Genomic DNA, 24,767 nt, shown 5'->3' with positions numbered 1-24,767 from the left:
TTTGTCCATTTCTTCCAGGTTGTCCATTTTATTGGCATAGAGTTGCTTGTAGTAGTCTCTTGTGATGCTTTGTATTTCTGTGGTGTCCATTGTAACTTATCCTTTTTCATTTCTAATTTTATTGATTTGAGTCCTCTCCCTCTTTTTCTTCATGAGTCTGGCTAAAGGTTTATCAATTTTGTGTATCTTCTCAAAGAACCGGCTTTTAATTTTATTGATCTTTGCTATTGTTTTCTTTGTTTCTATTTCATTTATTTCTGCTCTGATCTTTATGATTTCTTTCCTTCCACCAACGTTGGGTTTGGTTGTTCTTCTTTCTCTAGTTCCTCTAGGTATAAGGTTAGATAGTTTATTTGAGATTTTTCTTGTTTCTTGAGGTAGGCTTTTATAGCTATAAACTTCCCTCTTAGAACTGCTTTTGTTGCATCCCATAGGTTTTGAATCATCGTGTTTCATTTGTCTCTAGGTATTTTTTGATTTCTTCAGTGATCTCTTGGTTATTAAGTAGTGTATTGTTTAGCCTCCATGTGTTTGTGTTTTTTACATTTTTTCCCTGTAATTGACTTCTAGTCTCATAGTGCTGTGTTTAGAAAAGATGCTTGATATGATTTCAGTTTTCTTAAATTTACCGAGGCTTGATTTGTGACCCAAGATGTGATCTATCCTGGAGAATGTTCTGAGAAGAACGTGTAATCTGCTGTTTTGGGATAGAATGTCCTATAAAAATCAATTAAATCTATCTGGTCTGTTGTGTCAGTTAAAGCTTGTGTTTCCTTATTAATTTTCTGTCTGGATGATCTGTACATTGGTGTAAGTGAGGTGTTAAAGTCCCCCACTATAATTGTGTTACTGTCAATTTTCTCTCTTATAGCTGTTAGCAGTTGCCTTATCTATTGAGGTGCTCCTATGTTGGGTGCATATATATTTATAATTGTTATATCTTCCTGGATTGATCTCTTGATCATTATGTAGTGTCCTTCCTTGTCTCTTGTAACATTCTTTATTTTAAAGTCTATTTTATCTGATATGAAAATTGCTACTCCAGCTTTCTTTTGATTTCCATTTGCATGCAGTATCTTTTTCCATCCACTCACATTGTCTGTATGTGTTCCTAGGTCTGAAGTGGGTCTCTTGTAGACAGCCTATATGGGTCTTGTTTTTGTATCCATTCAGCGAGCCTGTGTCTTTTGGTTGGAGCATTTAGTCCACTCACGTTTAAGGTAATTATCGATATGTATGTTCCTAATACCATTTTCTTAATTGTCATGGGTTTGTTTTTGTAGGTCCTTTTCTTCTCATGTGTTTCCCACTTAGAGAAGTTCTTTTAGCATTTGTTGTAGAGCTGGTTTGGTGGTGCTGAATTCTCTTAGCTTTTGCTTGTCTGTAAAGCTTTTGATTTCTCCGTCAAATCTGAATGAGATCCTTGCCGAGTAGAGTAATCTGGGTTGTAGGTTCTTCACTTTCATCACTTTAAATATATTGTGTCACTCCATTCTGGCCTGTAGAGTTTCTGCTGAGAAATCAGCTGTTAACCTTATGGGAGTTCCCTTGTATGTTATTTGTCATTTTTCCCTTGTTGCTTTCAGTAATTTTTCTTTGTCTTTAGTTTTTGTCAATTTGATTACTATGTGTCTCAGCACGTTTCTCCTTGGGTTTATCCTGCCTGGGACTCTCTGCACTTCCTGGACTTGGGTGGCTATTTCCTTTCCCATGTTAGGGAAGTTTTCGACTATAATCTCTTCAAATATTTTCTCTGCTCCTTCCTCTCTCTCTTCTCCTCTGGAACTCCTATAATGTGAATGTTGTTACGTTTAATGTTGTGCCAGAGGTCTCTTAGGCTGTCTTCATTTCTCTTTATTCTTTCTTCTTTATTCTGTTCCACAGCAGTGAATTCCACCATTCTGTCTTCCAGGTTACTTATCTGTTCTTCTGCCTCAGTTATTCTGCTGTTGATTCCTTCTAGTGTATTTTTCATTTCAGTTATTGTATTGCTCATCTCTCTTTGTTTGTTCTTTAATCCTTCTAGGTTTTTAAAAAACATTTCTTGGATCTTCTTGATTTTTGCCTCCATTCTTTTTCCGAGGTCCTGGATCATCTTCACTATCAGTATTCTGAATTCTTTTTCTGCATTCTTTTTCTGCAAGGTTGCCTATCTCCACACCATTTAGTTGTTTTTCTGGGGTTTTTCTTGTTCCTTCATCTGGTACAAAGTCCTCTGCCTTTTCATTTTGTCTATCTTTCTATGTATGAGGTTTTCCTTCCACAGGGTGTAGAATTGTAGTTCTTCTTGCTTCTGCTGTCTGCCCTCTCTTAAGAGAACTTCTGAAATCGTATGCAGAGCCACAGAGTGAAGCCATTTGAACAATAATTGAAGAAGAGAACATCAATGAGGATCATTATAGTTTTTTTAGTGTCAAAAAATTTTTAATATAGACCTTAGAGGAGAAGTGGAAAAGTAGGTGAAACCGTCAAATAAATACCCTCTTTATGATCACGTGGTGATAGCTATCTAGAAGTGAAGATAATATACTAGTATATAATTTTTGTCAAAAATTTTAGCTCCCCAGTGGAAACTTGATTCATTATAAGAATTATAACATAGTTGTGATTATTTATCTAAATTTTGTTAAATATAATTTGAAATGAAGTTATTATTTCTTTTTTCAAGTTAAAATTCTAGTGAAGTCATTTTTTTCCACTGTTTGTTATTTAGTTTCAAGTAGATCCAGTTCAAATAGCCTTATTATATTCAGTGTGGTAGTAAGAAAGCTAACTGTAGAGTTAAAAACTGAGTTGCAATCCAGTCTACTGTCTACTAGTTCTGTGCCTTTATGCAAGTTACTTAACATTTTATTATTCTCCTTAAAAAGGGATAATAATGGTCCCTAGTTTATAAAGTTATGAGGATTGAGCTAATACATGTAAGTAACTTAGGACAGTGCTTGGCACATAGTACACATTCAAAAAAGTTACTTTTTGATATAGTAATTGTCTTCAGATACAGACAGTGAATATTACCATTATCTTGTCTTTGTTTTCAGTTTTTCTGAGCTCAATTTTTGAGAAGCCTGAAGCCTGTAGAACCTCATTTTCAGCTTTCAAAATCAATGCTTTACCAAAAGGCTAGAAATTAAGTGGGGGAAACGAAAACAAACAAAAAGTGTCCTCTGAGTCTGTGATAAAATGATAGTAAACTGTACATAAATAAAATTTTATTTTCATCTCTGAAAATAATTCAGGAGCTTCCTGAATCTTAAATTGATATCTTAAATTACTTTTAATATTCTCAGGCACATATCTGGCTCAGACCTTTTTCTCAGTGCAAGTTATATCTATAACCATTATTGTGACTGCAAAGACCAACATTATTACCTTTCTGGAGACAAAATCAATGACGTCATCTGCCTTCCAGTGGAAAGAGTACTTCATGATGTACCGGTGTTGGCCTGCCAGGACAGAGTACTCAGAGTTTTACAGGTTGCTGTTATTTGCATTTTTATAGTTTTTCATAATTTAGGTAAAAAAATATTGTTGAACAGTATATACTTGAGATAAATTACTTTAGTGACTACTGCCACTTTAAATATCTTAAAATTATATCTTGAAAAATTTTTAAATATTTTAATTAACAAACTAAGTTTTATTTTTTTTTTACTTGAGGCGAATGTGTAGAAATCTTTGACAAGTTTTTAGAGAGGCATATATGGAAGAAAGGACACTTCCCCCCCCCCACATAATATATGAGTTAGTACAATAAGAATCTAATGCCTTTGCTATAGGGAACCCTTCCTAGCTTTTCCTTTTTTTTTTTTTTTGCGGTACGCGGGCCTCTCACTGTTGTGGCCTCTCCCATCATGGGGCACAGGCTCTGGACGAACAGACTCAGCGGCCATGGCTCATGGGCTTAGCCGCTCCATGGCATGTGAGATCTTCCCGGACCGGGGCATGAACCCGTGTCCCCTGCCTTGGCAGGCGGACTCTCAACCACTGAGCCACCAGGGAAGCCCCCCCTTTTTTTTATTTCCTCCATCACCCTCCCCTCTCCCAAAAAATCAAATTTAAGGAGGAATTTGGGTTGAGGAGAGGGTGTTAATCTTTAACAGGAGAGAGTTGAGATCAGGGTTGTATCATTTGAATTTACTCAGCATTTATTACAGTATGTTGAACAGAATAAGCACTCAGTAAATATTTGAAAAAGCATCTACTATCTTTATATTTCTATTAAAAACCATGATTGGCTAAGACAACTACTTAAGGCCACTGTTATTAGTAGTACTAATTACAACTGTCTTCTTGAAAGTGACTTTTTTTTTTTGGCCGCACCACACAGCTTGCGGGATCTTAATTCCCAGACCAGGAATTGAACCCAGACCCTCGGCGGTGAAAGTGCTGAGTCCTAACCACTGGACCAGCAGGGAATTCCAAAAGTGACTTTCAATAAAATAGACATACCCTCTCTCTCTCTCTCTCTCTCTCTCTCTCTCTCTCTCTCTCTCTCTGTCTGTCTCTCTCTCTGTCTCTCTCTGTCTCTCTCTCTCACACACACACACACACACACACACACGCACACACATACACACACACCCCAAGACCCATAAAACAAAGTTTAGATGTAAATAACATATAACAAGTGGATTAATTGGATCAAAATTTAGGGTGATAGTGCAATTGAACAAAAAGTCTTGCTGTTTATTCTGTACCACCAAAGGATATCTCACTCTTTGGAATTTCATAGTTAGATGGCCTGTCTCGGCACCAGCCCTTTTGTAGAAGAAATCCAGTGATTCTGTGAAGTTCTTTTTTTTTTTTCTCTATGGGGAATTAAAATAATGTTCAAGGTTCACTCTAGGGGCATGAACGATTAATTTCTCCCCTAGCCTGTTCCCAAATATGAGTTGTTTGAATAAGGCTTTTAACGAGTTGGCTCACACCCATTTAGAAATTGATATGGCAGAATTCTAGGATTCTGCTTTGTTTAATAAGAGATCCATATGCTAATTGTAAAAAAAAATTCACTAAGTATTTGTGGAATGTAAAAAGTTGAAGTCTTTCCTCTGCCCTGCACACTTTTCCCCTACTCCCCCTCTGCCTTTGTAGGCAATCCGTTACCCCAAAGGTAGCCTTTTTAAAACAGTTTTGTGTGTATTCTTTTGTGTTTATATAGTTACATGTAGATACCTGTGAATTTTTCATGTTTTTCTAAATAAAATATAAAGCATATGGCTCTTATATATTCTATATATATTTAAAAATTTTAAACTATAATGGTATACCAGATTTACTGTAATTTTGCCAATGTTTTTTCATTGAGTGATTTATCATATTTTTTCTATGTGAATTTAATACTTCTACCTCATTCTTTAACAGCTTCACAAATACTATGCAAATACTACGCATTATAAGTGACAGAATTGAAAAAAAGACAAATAAAAGAATTTAACTGTTTTCTTATGTAAATTGCAGGTCATTCTGCCTCTTACTAGAGTGGCTTTCGGAAATACCCAAAGGCAAGGCCAGAGTTTTCTGAGTCTGTTTGAATGTGCTCTAAGTTAAATCCCTTGAGTTAGAGAGGACAGAAGAAACAACTTGTTCCTGGAAAGTTTTGATAGGGAAATTTACCAGTGTCAAGTTTTCAGGCAAACAAATACCTAAAGTGAAAAGTATTCAAAGTGGAGAATATTTGAAATATTTATTTCCTCACTCTTTATATTTTATATATGTATATTTTTATTATAAAATGAGTTGACATGTGCAGAATTGCTAACAAATAGAAGTTAATATTCACAATCTAGTTTTTTTCAGTAGTTTTATTCCAGGGTTCTTTATATGAATATTGATATTATCTATGAATACCTATATTATTTTAAATTTGTCTTCTGTTTTAGTTTAAAAATTTTTGTTCTCCTTCAGGGATCTGATGTGATGTATGAAATTGAAGTTCCTGGCCCACCTACTGTTTTAGCCCTACACAATGGAAATGGCGGTAATCAGGGCTTTATTTTTGACAATCAAATAAGGGAGTGAGTTACATTATTTAAGTTTAGATATTTCAGGTTTTTTAATCATTTAATTATATATTAAGTGAAAATGGGAAATTATAGGAAGAACATGAACTGGAATACAGACAATTGTCTTCTAACTTGCCAGTTGCTAACAGTAATGTGTTATTGAACTTTAATTTTTTAGTTTCCTCATCTTAAAATTAGTTGATGAGGAAAGGTCTTATATCTTATGGTTATAAATTCTGTGAATGTATAACCATCCTTCTAAATTAAGTAAATTAATTCAAATCCGTCTTTTTATAATATTTTAAATGATATTTTTACATGAAAGACAATACATCTGAAAATATTTCAATTTTAAAGATATAGTGTGAGTTGTGGGATAAATATATGTTGACTTTAAATATAACTAGGTGACTCTGGAGAAGACCTTTTGTTTGGAACGTCAGATGGAAAACTTGGGCTTATTCAGATCACTACATCCAAACCAATACACAAGTGGGAAATTCGAAATGAGAAAAAGAGGGGAGGTATATTTTTTAAATTAATTAATTAATTAATTAATTATTTTATTTTCGGCTGCGTTGGGTCTTCATTGCTGTGCGTGGGCTTTCTCTAGTTGTGGCGAGCGGAGGCTATTCTTTGTTGCAGTTCGTGGGCTTCTCATTGTGGTGGCTTCTCTTGTTGCGGAGCACAGTCTCTAGGTGCGCGGGCTTCAGTAGTTGTGGCACGTGGGCTCAGTAATAGTGGCTCATGGGCTCTAGAGCGCAGGCTCAGTAGTTGTGGCACATTGGCTTAGTTGCTCCGCGGCATGTGGCATCTTCCTGGACCAGGGCTCAAACACGTATCCCCTGCATTGGCAGGCAGATTCTTAACCACTGCACCACCAGGGAAGTCGGGAGGTATGTTTTTGATGTAATTCAGATTCTGAATTTCAGTGATTATTAAATAAAATATACTGGGAATTTCCTGCTGATTCAATGGTTAGGACTCCATGCTTTCACTTCCAAGGGCGTGGGTTCGATAGATAGATAGATAAATAGGTCAACCTACATTATATAGTTCATTCTGTTTTATTTATTCATAATGTATAGCAGACTTAGCAATTTACAGAGCTGCCTCAGGTTTATTTACTGTTTGTTTATTTAGCAGGTCTATCATACTTTTGCCATAATTTTTAAAGTAATATATGCTAATAGTAAATTGGGATGGATAGACTTTTATGGACTAATGTCTATCTATAACATTAATCTATGCTCAAAACCATTTTTTGTTTTTTGCTGTAGGGAATTAATTGGAATTTAGGAGTACTTGGTATGAGGCAAAGAAGTGCAGTCGGGTCAGGGAATATTCCTTTTTTCTAAGGAATTTACACCTTTCTAAGGGGAATTTATATCTGACTTGGTAGGTTTGGATGGCTATTTATAAGTACAGCATGAGATCTGATTGACAAGAAAACGTGTTAACAATGTATAAGATTTAGGGGAAAAGAATGTCCAGGAAGAGGAAAAAATAAAGGCAGAGGACTTGAGGCAGAGGTAGACTCGATTCATTTGAGGAGAAGAAGGAAGACCAGTGTGGCTAAATACATTCGTATGGCATGAGATGGAGTCACAGAGGTACGGTAAGGCCAAATCACGAAGGTCCTCATGAGCCTTGGTAAAGGGGTTTGAATTTTAATCTAACTGTAGTGGGGAGTCATTGGAGAATTGTAAGTGGGGGTATGATGTGATCTAATTTACCAAACTAAAACAAAAACACTCCGTGGAGAGTGGGTTTGTAGGGAAGCAGATCAAAATTAGAGGCATGGAGTTCAATTGGGAAGTTATTGTTATAGTTGTTTTGGGTTTTTTTAATTTTAATTTTTATTTATTTATTTATTTGGTTTTTTTTATATTTGCCTGTGTTGGATCTGTGTTGCTGCATGCAGGCTTTCTCTAGTTGTGGTGAGCGGAGGCTACTCTTTGTTGCGGTGCGCGGGCTTCTCATTGTTGTGGCTTCTCTTGTTGTGGAGCACGGGCTCTAGGTGCGTAGGCTTCAGTAGTTGTAGCACGTGGGCTCAGTAGTTGTGGCTTGCGGGCTTTAGAGTGCAGGCTCAGTAGTTGTGGCGCCTGGGCTTAGTTGCTCCGTGGAACGTGGGATCTTCCTGGCCCAGGGCTCAAACCCATGTCCCCTGCATCAGCAGGTGGATTCTTAACCACCGCGCCACCAGGGAAGCCTTATAGTTGTTTTAACTTACCCTGTTTTTTTTTTCCTACTCTGATTTGATATATATATTTTTTCATTCATACTTGGTATATTTTTACTATAATATCAATTTTATTGATAACTTATCACTTACCTTTTTTAAAGGTATTTTGTGTATTGACAGCTTTGACATTGTGGGTGATGGGGTTAAAGATTTACTTGTTGGAAGAGATGATGGAATGGTGGAAGTGTATAGTTTTGATAATGCAAATGAGCCTGTTCTACGATTTGATCAGGTAAGTTCACTTTTAAAAAGACTATATATGCTTATTATTCATCAAACAATTATAGAGATGACTGACTTTGTGTTTTATTAAATGAAATATATTAAAATCTTGTGTTTGGCTTAAAATATCTCTGCTTTGACATTATCAAAATCTTCTCTAGGCTACTCTTATGTTTGAATAAATGGCTATTGCCCTCAAGCTGAACAATAAATTACTTTTTTATTTGATTTCTAAATACTGTGTATCCAAATTATTAAATGTATTACCTTAGTTTCTATAATGCGTAATAGATTACAGGAGTAACATTTATATGTTTAGGTAGCATAAATGAGATTGTGTTTTAGGAATAAACTTCGTATCGTTAAGACAATATCAAAAATATCCTTAAGCAGAGAGGGAAAAGTAGCAATTTTACTTCTTGCCACCCAAGATCCACAGTATGAGAAGAAATACTAGATAAGAGTAATTTTTAGTTCACAAATTTTAAGTGTAATTAAGCTTGTTTATCCCAAGGTGCAGAGTCACATGGAGAAGCATTCTGGCATAAACTGAATCTTTCATTTTCATAAAGTGGTGTTCTCCTGTCCAGGGTTTCCCCATCCTGCCTCATGCATGATATATTGAGGCTGTTTAACGACAGCAACAAAAAACCACAACTCAGTATGGACTTTTCTTTCTTTGTCTAATTTCTCTAATAGTGGTAAAGTTCTCCCAGTACCTACTTTAATTGCATATCAGTAAATAACAGATGTTTTGGTACATAGATAAAGTATATTATTATATAGATAATATGGGGATAAAAACATTATACAACTTATTTTCTGGATTTATTTTGTACTTGTTCATCTTTCTTTGGTGCAAAAAGTTACCTTGCTAATGATGCAAATAATAGTTTAGGCTTAAAAGTACATAATAATCCTGTGTTGGTGATCTCCCATTTTCTTCTCATCACCCCCTGAGAAACTTTCCTATTTAGACCCCAAGTTTCCTCTTTGACTTCTATTCCAAACCCCAGTAATGACATAGCATGTCTCCCCTCTGCCAGGTGTGGCACTAAGAATTCCTCTCTTCCCAATCTTTCTTCTGTTTGTCTGATGATAGAGGTACTGCTTCCATGTTGTGTTAAGGCTGCGAATATGCTGCCTCATCTTGATTCATGATGTCACTCTCTTTATTGTTTTCCTAATCAGGAGAAGTCCTCTTATCTGACATAGTCTGGACTGATGGTTGGTTAATCAAAAAAGTTAAGGAGCAGATCATAAAAAGACAATATGTACATACCTTAAACATCACATTTTAATTTAAACTTATAAATATATATTTATTCACCAATATTTTGAGCAGTGACCAAGGTATTTTCTTGTGAGTTCCCCTAATTGGCATTCCATGTTGTTACTTATATAAAGCATGTCTATACTATGTTGTCTATGATCTCCTGTGTTATGGTTCTATGACTGTTTTTTTAAGGTGTAAGTTGAATTAATTAAATCTACAACTCCAAGACTTTTATAAAAAGGTACTTGAAGTAATAAGATAAATGAATTTCATTAAAATGTATTGACAAAAAACACGTAGAAATTAACAGTTTTTTAATTTTTGTAACTTTTTCTGAGTACATCAGGTTAAATAAGGTACTTCTAAGTGAGTGAAAGAGTAAGTTATAATTAATAGTCACTCAGTAAACCACTCAGAAAGTGAGAATGTGTGTGACTCTTTTGACTTGGTAAAACATTCTTCTGTAGTCAGCTGGTTTCCAGTGTTTTGCTTTCAATAAATAGAAGGAGGACCTAATCAAGGTGTCAGATGATACATCATTAAACATTTTCAGTGGTAGATCAGATAATTTTAGGTATGTAACTTGGAAGATATTTAAACAATAGAGTGAACTTTCTACAACAAAATTTCTTTTATTGTCATCAATATCTTTATGGGACTAAGCTCGATTAGTGCTTCTATCTATGAAGATGAAAAAAAGGAATGGGACTGATGTTGAACTCAGTCTCATTCTACCAATATATAATTAATACTAATTGTGGTATATGAATAATTTAGAAGGAAAAAATGCCCCATTGTCTCATGAGATACATTTCCTATAGAATTTTGTTTTAGTGGTTAGTTATTATTTAAAAATATAAAACATATATTTGTCAATCAACTGTGAAATGTTAATAATTAGGACAATAGAAATTTCTAATTCTTAGAGCTTTTTAATCACAGAAGATAAAAAAATTCTATTTCTTTTTTCTTGGTTGCAGAGAAGTGTAAAAGAATTTCAAGCATATGAGTACATTACATTAAGATAAATATATGTGGGGGAAATGGAGTGAAAATAGAAGTTTAGGGAACAATGTAAAATTTCCAGCTGTGAAAGAAGGATTTGTTTTTTCATTTTTAATCCAATTGTGTATATAAATTTGTCTTGATATTTAGATTCATTGGGTATGATTGGGATGTGATTATGTGACAGTTTTATTTTAAAATTATAATCTCTAAAACTTCCAGATATTACATTCTGTGTAACTATTTAAAGTGGTGATGAAAATCTGAAAGTCAGTTTAAAAATGTACACAGGGATGGATGCAGTTTTATTTGTTTGTTTTTTCAGAATTAACTTTAGCGAGAACATGAACAAAAAAGTTTGAAGAATTCTAGTGTATATGAAATCCACTGGGACACTTGTTAAAAATGCACCTGTTGGGGAATTCCCTGGTGGTCCAGTGGTTAGGACTCTGCACTTCCCTTGCAGGGGGCACGGGTTCCATCCCTGGTCGGGGAGCTAAGATTCCTGCAAGATGTGCAGTGCGGCCAAAAAAAAAAAAAAAAAAAGAAAAAAAAATACACCTATGAACCTAACTTCATGCAAATGTATAATCAAACCTTTGTTACTTGAATCTCTCAGGTAATTAGCTCAGGAACAGCTAAGATAGCCTGATTTGCAGAATAGCTCAGAGGTTTGCCTCTTACAGGGAGGATGAAGAGAACTAGCATTTTTAATGCTGGTGTCCATTCCCTCTACCTTCTCCTTTAGGACAATGGTTCTGGGCCTTGCCTGATAATAATTACCTGGCAGAGCTACTAGTCAAACTCATTAATGGGTTGCCAACACATTTTTTTTAAATGAAAGAGAATAGATTAGAATATATCAGAGTACAACACAAACCTTTTAAGTTATATCTGTTGTTGTGTATGTTCATGTGTGAATTATACCAGATTGCAATATGAAACTTATTGCTTGCTTTCCAAATAGCTTGAAAGCCAATGACCTAGAGTGCTTGTTAAAAATACAGATTCCTAGTTGACTCACCCAAATGATTATTGTCAGACAAGTTAGGGAAGTATTGCTTAAAAGAGACATAAACCCTGAATCATCTGAAAAACTTGGTTTCTCTCGATAGTAGCAAATTGTCTAAAGGTTCTATGTAAGCTAGCATCTTCTTCATTCTTCTAAAAAACTATTTGGAGAAAACACATGAGAGGTGGTCTGTGGAATTCAGGTAATAAACTAAATTTATTGAGAGTTTTGCTTATGTAATTTTTTTTTTTTTTTTTTTTTTGGGCCACATGGCTTGTAGGATCCTAGTTTCCTGACAAGGGATGGAACCCAGGCCCCCTGCAGTGGAAGCATAGAGTCCTAACCACTGGACTGCCAGGGAATCCCTGCTTATGTCATTTTTTTAAAAAAAACTTATTTCTTTATATAAATAAATGATTTTGCTCATTCGATGACTACTGTAGCTGAGTGGTACACACAAATATATGAATCATTTTCAATCTTCTTTCCCCAAATTAAAAAGCACTGGAATTTTCAGCCATTTGTGCAGGATTTTCACCTTTCCAATCTCAGTGTCTACACATAATAAGTATTCAATAAATATATGTTGAATGTTGGGAGAAAGGAAAATAATTTTTGTGGCTTATTATTTCACATATCTGTGAAATTTTATTAATGACGTGCTTGATCTTAAATTTATTTTAGACGTTGTCTGAGAGTGTCACATCTATCCAGGGTGGTTGTGTAGGGAAAGATGGCTATGATGAAATCGTGGTATCCACATATTCAGGTAAGGTAAATGGTAATAGCTAGTTGAAGAAAGAATCAATAATAAAAAATATAAATTTAATAAATTGCTTTTGATGATTACTTTTTAAAATGTTTATTAGTAAGTCACTCTTACCTACAGCATTAAAAGCTCTAATAGTTAAAAAATAAGAAAAGGAGTAGGTGTATTGATTTATAAAACAGTTAATATTTGAATAATACTTTTTAAAAGTACTTAGTATATCTCTAGCATCTTTGAAAATTAAATGATATCCTTTGGTTTAAAAAGAATATTTACTGAAATTTAGTTTGTTTTGTTACTGTGTACATTTCTTATAAAACTTGCTTGCTTTTGAGTAGGTCATTTTTGTATTCTCACAATAATTATATGAGAGTTTAACTTTCCATGAAAATAATTTTTGAAAGACAACTTTTATTCATCAACTATTTATTGCACTTGCCTAGAATGTGTTGACTTATTCCATACTTGAAAACTAAAACTTTAAATTAAGAAGTGAAAGATTTCCTTAATCATAGTATTACAGTATTTCAGGCAAAACAAAAATGGTATCCAAAGTAATTTCTTTATGGTTTGAATATCTTCTAGCTTGATTTCTTTTGTGTTTTGTTTTGTCTTGTTTTTTGAAAAGGAATAAGTCCAAGACTAAGTGAGGTTGATGTTGGTGGACACAGGGGCATGTATCTTGGGTTTCTTTTAACACTAGCAGCACTTAATGGTGCACGACTGTAATTCATCTCTGCAGGCTGGGTTACAGGTCTGACAACAGAGCCTATTCATAAGGAAAGTGGACCAGGAGAAGAACTAAAAATTAATCAGGAGATGCAGAATAAAATTGCTTCTTTACGGTAATTTTGGATTTTTGTTTGTGTCTTTATTTTTTTTCATTTCATAAAGTGTGTGATTGTTGTTTTTTTCTTATTTATAAATGCAGTATATTTTATTGGAAGGAATTATACATTTAATTAGTTTATCACCTTTTTAAATAAAAGCTTATCAGTTTGAGAAAATTAGCAGTAAGTGCTGATTAATATTTTGGAGTTAGAAATACACTTTTTATATGTTTTATTCTATGTTGATTTTTTTCTTAGCTCAAGAATTGTATTTTTTCATTCGTTTATTATAAACAGTTACAGTGGTGTTTTTGTTTGTTTGTTTTCATAGACATTAGAAAGAAACCAACACAGATGGCTCTATTCCTCATTAATTCTAATGTTTACTGCTCTTGTGGACCCTTCTGAGTCTGTAACTTTGGCTTATAAGTTTTCTTACTGGAACTGAGTAATGTTGACTCTCTTAGACACAGGGATTGCTTTCATGGCCTGTTCAGTTTGACAAGTCCTGTGAAAATGGCCTCAAGGAAAATTGCTGCATACAATGAAGAAGTGGGAGTCGCTGAAACTTTTAATGACTATTCTCCTTACCCTAGCCCTTCAGCCCTCAGCCCTCAGGAGTGAGGGCTGATCCTTTTTTGGTGGTAGTTGATGGCTACAGAAGTTTTTGAGGCAAGCAAATGCCACAAGTACTAGTTCACTAAAGCCACACCACCAGTTCACCACAAACCAGTTCACCAAAGTCACCAAGAGAGAAAGCTCTAATGTTCATGCAGCAAGGACACCAAGGAGAGTTAATGAACTACTATCTCATGTCCTCAGTACAATACCTCATATTTATAACCAAGTCAGCCCCCTCCTGATTCCACTGGAATGTATGTTCACGAGAAGCTTATGTCTATTTTGTTCATTCAGCACCCGGACCCTAAGTACATAGAGTCACTCAGTAAATATTTCTTGAGCCAATGAATCTTTTCCTTTGTTTAGTGCACAAATCCCTTCCAAGCGCCTTCCCAGAATTTTCCCCCTAAATTGGGGCTAGTAGCTAAACCTCATGTTGTTCTACCCTAGTTACTATTTACTTCATTTCCTTTCCCTTTAACTCGAGCAGCTCTAAGCAATGCCTGCACAGTTCAATCTCCAACACTTGGTAGAACTTCAGCTGTACCTCTGGCTCATGATTATCCTTGTGGTCTCCAAAATATTCATACTCAGCAGCCTTCTTATTTTGTCTGTTGCCCATAATATCTTACTGAAAGGTACATGTTTACTGATTTCACACGTTCTGTTTCTTCTTATTAAATCTAATATGTTCCTCTACCCCAGAACAATCAGTTTCTTTTCTGATTAGTGCTATATGTGACTGTAACCAGATTCATATATTAGGATTGATTATTTGCAGCCTGCCTTGATTCTTACAATGCCTTATTAATATTGCTGGTGTGGGGCTGAGTAGATGTTTTACTTTTTAGATCAGAGATAAATAATGTAGAACCATTAGGTCAGTCATAGAAGTAAAAATTTTGTTCCTATTAGTGTTATAGTTCTAACTCAACCAATAAAAATGCATTTTGCAGCAGTAAATGTCTCAGACTTTTGTAAATATTCTAAGGATCTCAAATGTTTATACTTATAGGTGACAAATTTGTATATATTTTCCTCTAGGAGTGAGTTGGAACATCTGCAATATAAGGTACTACAGGAAAGAGAGAAATATCAATTGTCTTCTCAGTCAAGCAAAGCAAAATCAGCAGTACCTTCATTTAGTGTAAATGACAAGTTTACATTAAATAAAGATGATGCCAGCTACAGCCTTATCTTAGAGGTTCAGATGGCAATAGATAATGTCTTAATACAGGTAAGCAAAATGTCTAATTTCTTTGTTTTATGGCTGGATCTATTTTGCAAACTAGTCATATGCACTAATTATTATTGAACACTTTTAAACAGTGATTTTAAATATTTATCTTAATCTTCCATTAGCTAATCAGTTGGCTCATAGATTATTTAAATTATGTCTTTATTTTTTATTTATCCCGTACATATTAAACAAAAGACCAATGGACTTAAGTTTCAGGAAGACCTAGAAAGGACATTAAAGATTTGTTCTCTGGTTAGCCTTTAGGAGAATCTTAACAGAGATGTGACTTAGAGAACTCCAGTATTTTATATCCTTATTAGAACCTTTTTTAAGCTCCAACTACTAAAATAATACAGCCTGCTCGTTAAACATCAGTTTCTAGGTAGATAATCTCAAAAGGTGAAACTTAGGGATAATAGTGTATAACTCCATTTATCAATGTATTTAATTCTTTTTTCTTTTTTGTTATTAGTTTTTTTTAATTTTTATTTTACATTGGAGTATGGTTGCTTAACAATTATTTTTTCTTTAAATTGGAAGATATTCAGGGAGTGGAAAAGGATGATAGTAGGATGAATGGAAAATAAGCAAGATGGAAAACCCATCAGAAAATGAGAAAAGAATAAAGAGGAAGAAGATGACAAAGTTTAAAAAGATGTGGGGGAGAGATCAGATTATTAATTAAAACTTAGAGGCAGAAATGTCTCTCAGGTAATGCTAGCTCAAGGGCTACTGCATTGAACAACTCCAGAAGCACCATTCACACAGAACACAGTACAACAGCATTGTCCTAGAAGCTACCTCTCTGGAGGAGACCAAAAATTATCCCCTTTCTGTGTTACAGGTGAAGTAAAAAATGATAAAAATGAACTGATATAGTAAGAATGGTCATATGATTATTTGCAGCCCATGGTAACATTTTTAGCACTGACAAAAAAAGGTAGGAAGAGTATACTTTAAAGAGAGCAATGAGAGATGAAATTCTGTGATCTGATTAATCCAGATTAGAAAAAAATATGTCATTGTAATATAACTCTTATTCTTTATTATATTTATTTTCTAGAAGTGCATATTATCAAATACAAGTTAAGAGAGTTCATACTGTCAAATTTAGAGACAAACGTAAACTAGAACTAAGGAGAACCCTTAGAGAAAATATGTGTTGTGAGAATTTTTAGTTTTTCATCTCAACCTTTTTTTTTTTAATATTGACTGTAGAGTGATGTTCCAATAGATTTACTAGATGTGGATAAAAATTCTGCTGTTGTCAGCTTTAGCAGCTGTGATTCTGAGGTGAGTAAAAATATAAAAAATTCTTCAAATGCTTTCATTTCCATTATGCCATTTTGTATAAAGCCTGTAAATGCTACTAGTGTTTGATGTTTCCTCTGTATTTCCTTTCATAACCCTTCCCTCAAAATCTGCTTCTACTCTCTTTCCCTATCCTCAGAAAATCCAGAAACTGGAATGTTGTCCTAAATTCCTTCCTCTCTCTGACCTGTTAAATCGAGTTACAATAGTCCCTCCTTTATCTGCTGGAGATACATTCCAAGACCCCCAGTGGATGCCTGAAATCACGAATAGTAGGGAACCCCTGTATGATATGATGTTTCTTTCAGCATCACTGTTTTTGCACTTTGGAGCTGTTATTAAGTAAAACATGGGTTATTTGAACACAAGCACTGCAATACCATGAAGGTTGGTCTATGTGATAACTGAGATGGTTCCTAAGTGACTAACGGGCGGGTAGCATATACAGCATGAATATGCTGGACAAAGGGGTGATTCATGTCCCAGACAGGATGGAGTGGGATGTCACAAGTTCTCATCACACTACTCAGAATGGTGTGCAATTTAAAACTTATGAATTGCTTATTTCTGGAATTTTCTATGTAATATTTTCAGACCACAGTTGACTGTGGGTAACTGAAACGCTGAAAAGCGAAACCACAGATAAGGGGGTTGCTGCTGTAGTCACTAATTTCTGTCATTTCTACCTCCTTGCTCTTCTACGTCTACTCTGCTTCATTTGCACTTGTTAACCTTCCAGGCCCTCATAATGCTTTTGCTTGAACTCCTCGTCTGCCAGTTTCTGTGCCTCCAGTATTGCCTGTCACCTCCAGGCTATGCTGTGCACTGCCACCAGAGAGGCCTTCCTAAAAGACAAACATCCCCGTGTCATTCCTTTTCTCAAAACCTTTTAAAGATTCCTTATTTCCTGAGCTGCATGTAAGTCAAGATTCCTCACTGTAGCATAAAAAACTTTCTGTAATTCAGCTCTTGATTACATCTCCAACTTAATCTCTCACCAGCTGCTACCTTCCCTCCCATGCACATGATTTCTGCCAAACTGAAGTTCTTAAAATTTCTTGAAAATGCTATACAGCTTCACACATTCCTACATTTAAACATGATCTGTTCCATCTGCCTGTCTTTCCTCACTTTTTCTTGTTGACTCTTGCTTAACCTTCATTCAACGGACATTTATTGAACACTTACTGTGTGCAAAGTACCTGGGATGAGACCATATCAGAGCTTTTGGACACGCTTACTGTATCACTTCTTTCTGCATGGTACTGCTTGACTAGCAGTCTCAGAGCTTAGGTATGGCTCCTGAAGAGAAGTTAGGGTTCAGAGAAGGTCTGGAGCAGCTGCGTTGGAGAAGGCAAGCCAGAGCAGGAAATGGTGACTGGAGTTGGCATTAAAAAGGGAAGGATAACAAGAGTAGATAAAGAACAAAGTTGATAGTTATATTAGGGAATAATTTTCAAACTAATTTCAGAGTAAAGCTTTTTTTTTGATAAGAGATTTTATAGCAGTTGTATTATTTATCATATGTGCTTTGTCATCCCTGTTTGAGAATAAAACATAAAAGATTAAGACCTACATTTTTATGATCATTTAAAAAATCAAGTTAGTATGAACTTCAAATCTTTAATTCCTAAGTTACAGTGAAAGATTAACCTGTTTATATCACTGCAGGATTCTTTGAAATGAGTATTTCATACCAATTTAAAACCTATTTTCTAGAATGATGGCTTAAAAAACAAATCTTATGGAGATTTCAAGTATATACAGGAGAAAGAATACTATAATAACCTCCATGTACTCATCACTAACTTTAACATATGGCCAGTCTTGTTTTATGCTCTTTACCCTCTCCCTCCCCATCCCAAACCAAATTCCAGACATTCTGTCCCCTTTAATTAATATATATAATTTTATCCATAAATACTTAAATATATAACATTTGTTTTGAATTACACAAAAGTATATTTATTTTTAAGTTGACTGATCCTCTGTGTTTGCTGAGTTTAAATGATTTGAGAATAAAACATTTGAATTTTCTTTTTAACATTAGCATTCTTTTTATTTCTTCAGTATTTATTAAAAATAGGGAAATAGCAGTGACTGAAAATTGCATATCAAATAGTTCATGTTGCTTTGTCTGATTTTGCAATTCATGCACACAGATATACTCTTCTGTTTTTAGTAGTTTATTATTCAATTTTAAGAAGTTATCATACTTGAACTAACCTCTCCAATTTTGTTCAACAAACGTGTTGAATGCCTACAGTCTACTTGACATTATGCTATTTGCTGGGAATGCATAGATGAGATATTTCTCAGTTGTCTATAAGTATGTGTGAAAATCAAATGCATTCAACACTGAACATCGATGTTTTTGCCTTTATAATACAAACATTAGGAGTTTGCACTGCCAGTTAAATTTTTGGGAGAACAATTAATATTTTAAAGTGTTATTGGAGAGATTTAATATGGAAAGAGCATTGAGCTTTAGAGTCTTAAAGATAAGAGTTTGAATACCAGTGTTATTACTTACTGGCATTTAGGAAATTTACCTAACCCTTCAGGCCTCAATTTCTTCATCTGTTAAAACTTACCACATAGGGTTGTTTGTAGGAATAAGCATAAAGCTCATAGCATAGTGCCACCCAAATGATAGGTGCTCAGTAAAAATAAATATTATTATTACTGTTGGTGCAGTTGTTATTGTTGAAAACATAGATTCATCCTTTCCCTCAACTTTGAATTCTTCCTAGTCAAATGACAACTTTCTTCTCGCCACTTATCGGTGCCAGGCAAATACCACAAGGCTGGAACTCAAGGTAAAACTGTTTGAGATTACCTATACTTGAAAGTTTGAACTTTTTTTTTTCCTTGGTAAATCTTGCAACATATGTATCATTTCTTTGCACTAAATTTCTCCCTGAAATGAGCATTTTGGAATAATGTCTATTGAATGACCTATTAGGTTTTAAATCAGACCAAACCACTCTCTTTTCTGTTAGCACTCAACCAGTCACGTTCTCTAAAATTATCAATCCTAAATTTCCTCTAACTGGAAATATTTTTTCTAATTTTCTATTATGGATAGTTTCAAGCATACATAAAAGTAATGATTCCAGTTTCAGCGATGATCAACTCATGACAATCCTGTTTATGCTGTCCCTCTCCATTCCAAATTATTTTGAAGCCAATACAAGATACTTTATAATTTTATTAGTAAATATTTCAGTACATATGTTTAAAAGATAAGAACTCTTTTTTCTAAGTAATTATGTAAAATTTGTATTTTTTTAAAAATTTTTATTGGGGTACAGTTGATTTACAATGTGTTAGTTTCAGGTGTACAGCAAAGTGAATCTGTTATGCATATACATATCTCCACTTAAACGATAAGAACTCTTTTTAAAAACATAACCACAGGGCTTCCCTGGTGGCACAGTGGTTGAGAGTCCGCCTGCCGATGCAGGGGACACGGGTTCGTGCCCCGATGCGGGAGGATCCCACATGCCGTGGAGCCGCTGGGCCCGTGAGCCATGGCCGCTGAGCCTGCGCATCCGGAGCCTGTGCTCCGCAATGGGAGAGGCCACAGCAGTGAGAGGCCCGCGTACTGCAAAAAAATAAAAATAAAAAATAACCACAATACTGTTATCACACCTAAGAAAAATAATAGTAATTCCTTAGTATTATCAAATGTTTAGTGTAGTGTTTTTTGTTTTTAGTTTGTTTGATCCAATCATGGTCCAAATAAGGTAATTTGGTTATTGAAGTATCTGAGCGTTTGCCCTATATTCTCCTATTATCTGGATTTTTCTGATTGCATTCCAGTGATGTCATTACCAACTATTCCAGGGAAAATCTTTGAAGTTTCCTTTTGCAATTTACTAACATAATCACTTTTATAATTAAATAATGATTGTAGCACACAAGTTTATTTTAGTTATTTAATTTTTAGTGTGAAATTAAAAAAAATTATTTTTGATATGTTTATGATCCAAAAATTAAGCACTATAACTTTTTCCTGATGTTCTGAAACTCAAAGTGTGCTTTTTTCAAGAGAGATGCTATTGCACAATAACTTTTTCATATCTGGTTAAGGAAGTTCCAGTTAAAATGTAATTTTTTTCTAAACAATTTATTTTCATCTGTGTAAGTCCCCTTTCATGTATTTTGAAAGAAAAATTGAAAACTGGTATAAGTTCTAAAGGAATATACTTCAGCATATTTATGTAACCTAATTAAACTTTTAGATTACATTCACTGAGCTAGATTGTGCCAATAAATTAGGAAGTAGGCCTAAAATGTTAAAAACCTATGTTCTTTTTTAAGATTGGATACAATAACTTTAAAGTTCAGAGGAAAGAGTAAATGCCTGAAAAGAGCCAACAAAACTATGAAAAAGGAGAAAAGGTGGAACTTGCCCTATGGTAAAATGTACTATAAAACTACTATAATAAAAATAATGTGGGGTATTTACAAGGCCTAAATAAATAGGTCACACAACAAAATAAAGTATAGAAATATAGCCCAGCACATATTTATGGGAATTTAATGCACAGCATTTTTAGGTAGGGAAAATTCTATTAAATTACTATTTTTATTTAAAAATTGCTATTGGTGGGACTTCCCTGGTGGCACAGTGGTTAGACCCACAGCAACTAAGACCCAACGCAGTCAAAGATAAATTAATTAATTAAAAAAATAAAAATAAAAATAAAAATTGCTATTGGCACAGCTGGCATACATCTGGAAGAATATTAAGTGGATTCTTATGTCATATATTGTAAAAGATAAATTCAGATGAATTAAGTACCTAGTTATTTTCAAAAAGAAGCTGCCTTCCAGATAATGGGTGAATATCAGAATATGAAGACTGCCTATAAGTTGTTTAAAAAGACTACCCAAGGTGGTCCAGTAGTTAAGAATCCACCTTCCAATGCAGGGGACGTGGGTTCAATCCCTGTTTGGGGAACTAAGATCCCACATGCCACGGGGCAACTAGGGCCATGCGCTGCAACTACTGAGCCTGTGTGCCACAGCTAGAGAGCCTGCGTGCTGCAACTACTGAGCCCATGCACTCTGGAGCCCACATGCCACAACTAGAGAGCCCACGCACCACAACTTCTGAGCCCACACGCTGCAATGAAACATCCCGTATGCTGCAACTAAGACCCAACGCAGCCAAAGAAAGAAAGAATCTTGTTCCTTAAAAGAAAAGACTACCCAATTAGGAAAATAGGCCAATATGGGTAGGCAGTTCACAGAAGAGGGAATCAAAATAGCTAACAAATATTAAAAGAACATATTCTACCTCGTTATCAGTTAGGGAAACTCAAAATAACAAAAATCAGTTTCTGCTTGTCTAACAGATTGGCAAAAATTTTGAAAAAGCAGAATTACCAGGTGGCAGGATGAGGAAAAGGACACTCTCAATCATAGCTGAAGGAAATAAAAATTGTTATTGCTACTTTGGTAAAATAGGCTATAATCCCATTTGTTGGAATCTGTTTCATAGCAATAAAATCACAGTATTGTACACACAGATATGTATATAATTAACTGCAGCATTGTTTGTAGAGGCAGAAATGTTGAACCAAAGTGAACACTTAGTAATTTAATGTTTGAATAAATAGCTGTTTATCCATTTCACAGAATATTGCAGAGCTGCAATAAAGAATGAGTTGGTCAGTTCCTGTTAACATGGAGCAAATTCCATGAAAAACACAAAATGCAGATAAAAGTCCTACATATGTATATATATATTATCTATAATATGAAGAAATGTATAAAAAGAAACATACCTGTCTGATATGATAGGTCATACAATAGGGGGAAGGTATGAGTGGGATGGGAATGGGAGGGAGGTGATGGTATTAGGAGAGGCAGAGATAAGGGAAAAATGTGGTTATTAGAAATAAAAACAAAGATGTCTATGATATAAATATAATTTAGTCATGTGAAGTTATGCATTTATTTTTGTACATCTGCATAGAGAGATGTATGAAAGGTTGACTATCACAATAACAATAATGATCATCTCTGGGTGGTAGGATTTCAGATTACTTATATGTTAATCCTAATTTTTCTTCATTGTGTGGATTTTTTAAATAATGAATATGAAGTATATAATCAGAGAAAGCATTATGACTTTTCTTAATATTATGAACAATTATATTCTTTTTTTAAAGTTGATATTGCATTTACAGTTATTATAAAATATTGGCTATATTCCCCGTGTTGTACTAATTGTAAACTTATTGTGGAAAAACTTATGTGCCAGTGTAAGCTTACCCTTTAAAAAGAAACCCTAAAATATAGCTTTATCAGATCGATCTTTTATTTTCCTTCTGTATTTTTATTCTTTTCCTTATCTTTTCTCTCTTCCCATTCAGAACAATATTTTCAGTATAAAATTTGCAAAAAATCTTGCTTTAAACTTTTATTTATGTTTCCCATTTAGGTAAAACATTGATTTTTTTTTCCCCCTCACATGCCAGGAAAAGTATGAACTGATGTATCAGTTAGATTAGAGAAGCTGCCTTTGTAATACAAGAGGTACTACAATCCACTTAATGAATTGGAACAGAGAAGAGCTGAAAAGGACAGGAGGGAGAAACTTGACCGCTTTCTAACTCCTAAAATTAGGTCTTCACAATTTCATGAATTAGGGTTTTCTGTAAGTGTCTTAAATTCTCAGGATATCCAACTAGCCATATTCAAAATAGCTTAAAAAGAATTTCCTAATCCAGGTATGTCATAATTAGATTGTGAGTATGCTTCTCTATTTTCATAGAAAGTCAAGAATTAAGTTCTTGGAAACATTTTTTTTTCTGTCAGTAGGTTTTTATAAAAATAGCCATATACTATAATACCCCTATTTCTGAGAAAATGAAGTATTAGTTATTGACCCACTTATCCCTTCAACAAAAATGTCTAAATTTTAACCATTTTTATGTGAATCTTATACAATATATTATACACCTACACTTTTAGATGTGATAGGGTGGTGTGTGAGAATGTGTGTCTTTTGGAATGACAGACCTAAAAATATGTGGTGGGGATGACTTTCATAGATGGATTAATTTTGCTTTTGATTTCCAAAATCTTTTAAAATTTTCTTTTACTGTAGAGGTAAAAAGTTCTTGTTTGGGCTTCCCTGGTGGCGCAGTGGTTGAGAGTCCGCCTGCCGATGCAGGGGACACGGGTTCGTGCCCCAGTCCGGGAGGATCCCACATGCCGCAGAGCGGCTGGGCCCGTGAGCCATGGCCGCTGAGCCTGCGCGTCCGGAGCCTGTGCTCCTCAACGGGAGAGGCCACAACAGTGAGAGGCCCGCGTACTGGAAAAAAAAAAAAAAGTTCTTATTTAATAGAATGTCCTTATTTCCTTCAGCATATTACAGAAGAGATTAAGGTCTGAGTACCTGCTTGCTTGTGTTGAACATTTTAAAGATAGCCTTTATGTTGCTAGATTATTCTTATTTTCTTTCTCCTTTTGTGTTTAGATTCGCTCAATTGAAGGCCAGTATGGCACACTTCAAGCATATGTGACTCCAAGAATTCAACCCAAAACATGTCAGGTCCGCCAGTACCTTATCAAACCCCTTTCACTCCATCAAAGAACTCACTTTATTGATCATGACAGGTAGGACAAAGGAGGGAGAAGTTTATTTTTAAGATATTACATGATGCAGATAAAGTTGCTTTTTATTTTAGTAGTGTAAATTCTGGTAGCTAGTTGTACTTTTAAAAAATTAAATAAATATTTAAATGCTGTGTACAAGTTTCCCCCGCTATCTGAAAGTAGAGTGTTCCTATGAAACCTTTCATAAGCCAAAATAGCATAAAGCGAAGAAGCAGTTACTGTAGGACACATCTTGATAAGGGATGCTCAAAATAAATTGGGATAAAGCACAGATGCTCACAGACAGTTCAAAGCTATGTGACCGGATACTAAGAAGCTGAGTGTAGTTCCTGGAGAAGGAACTCGGCGGGGCCGCTCTCAGTGCTGCTGGGGTAGTTGCTGCTTCGGTAACAGCCACTGCAGAATGAACGCTGAGGCTGTTTTTGCTTTTCACCTTTTTTGGTAAAAGCAAAAATCCTCTTTGGATTTCTCTTGGTTACCAAAAATGGGCACTCGTGTAGGCCTTTTGTAAAAACAAAGTGGCATAAAGTGAACTTTCAAAAAGCAGGGGATACCTGTGTTAATATTTCTGATAGATGTAAGAGTCTTTG

General features: G+C 34.7%; 1 protein-coding gene across 3 annotated transcripts in view; it reads left to right on the top strand.

Moving 5' to 3' along the window:
* Positions 1-24,767, top strand: part of BBS7 (Bardet-Biedl syndrome 7) — a 44,017-nt gene that overhangs the window by 10,261 nt on the left and 8,989 nt on the right. For 2 of the 3 annotated variants that reach the window (XM_060105593.1, XM_060105583.1), the window contains exons 5-14: positions 3,291-3,477; positions 5,911-5,983; positions 6,416-6,532; positions 8,355-8,485; positions 12,453-12,537; positions 13,280-13,382; positions 15,033-15,225; positions 16,447-16,521; positions 19,293-19,358; positions 24,038-24,177. In XM_060105593.1, coding sequence (XP_059961576.1) covers positions 3,291-3,477; positions 5,911-5,983; positions 6,416-6,532; positions 8,355-8,485; positions 12,453-12,537; positions 13,280-13,382; positions 15,033-15,225; positions 16,447-16,521; positions 19,293-19,358; positions 24,038-24,177 — 1,170 coding nt within the window. The remainder of the gene's footprint in view (positions 1-3,290; positions 3,478-5,910; positions 5,984-6,415; positions 6,533-8,354; positions 8,486-12,452; positions 12,538-13,279; positions 13,383-15,032; positions 15,226-16,446; positions 16,522-19,292; positions 19,359-24,037; positions 24,178-24,767) is intronic. The other variant, XM_060105603.1, reaches the window with a different exon arrangement.

This window comes from Mesoplodon densirostris, chromosome 1 (assembly GCF_025265405.1).
Source record: "Mesoplodon densirostris isolate mMesDen1 chromosome 1, mMesDen1 primary haplotype, whole genome shotgun sequence".
Lineage (NCBI taxonomy): Eukaryota > Metazoa > Chordata > Mammalia > Artiodactyla > Ziphiidae > Mesoplodon > Mesoplodon densirostris.
This window is presented reverse-complemented; position numbering and strand designations above follow the sequence as displayed.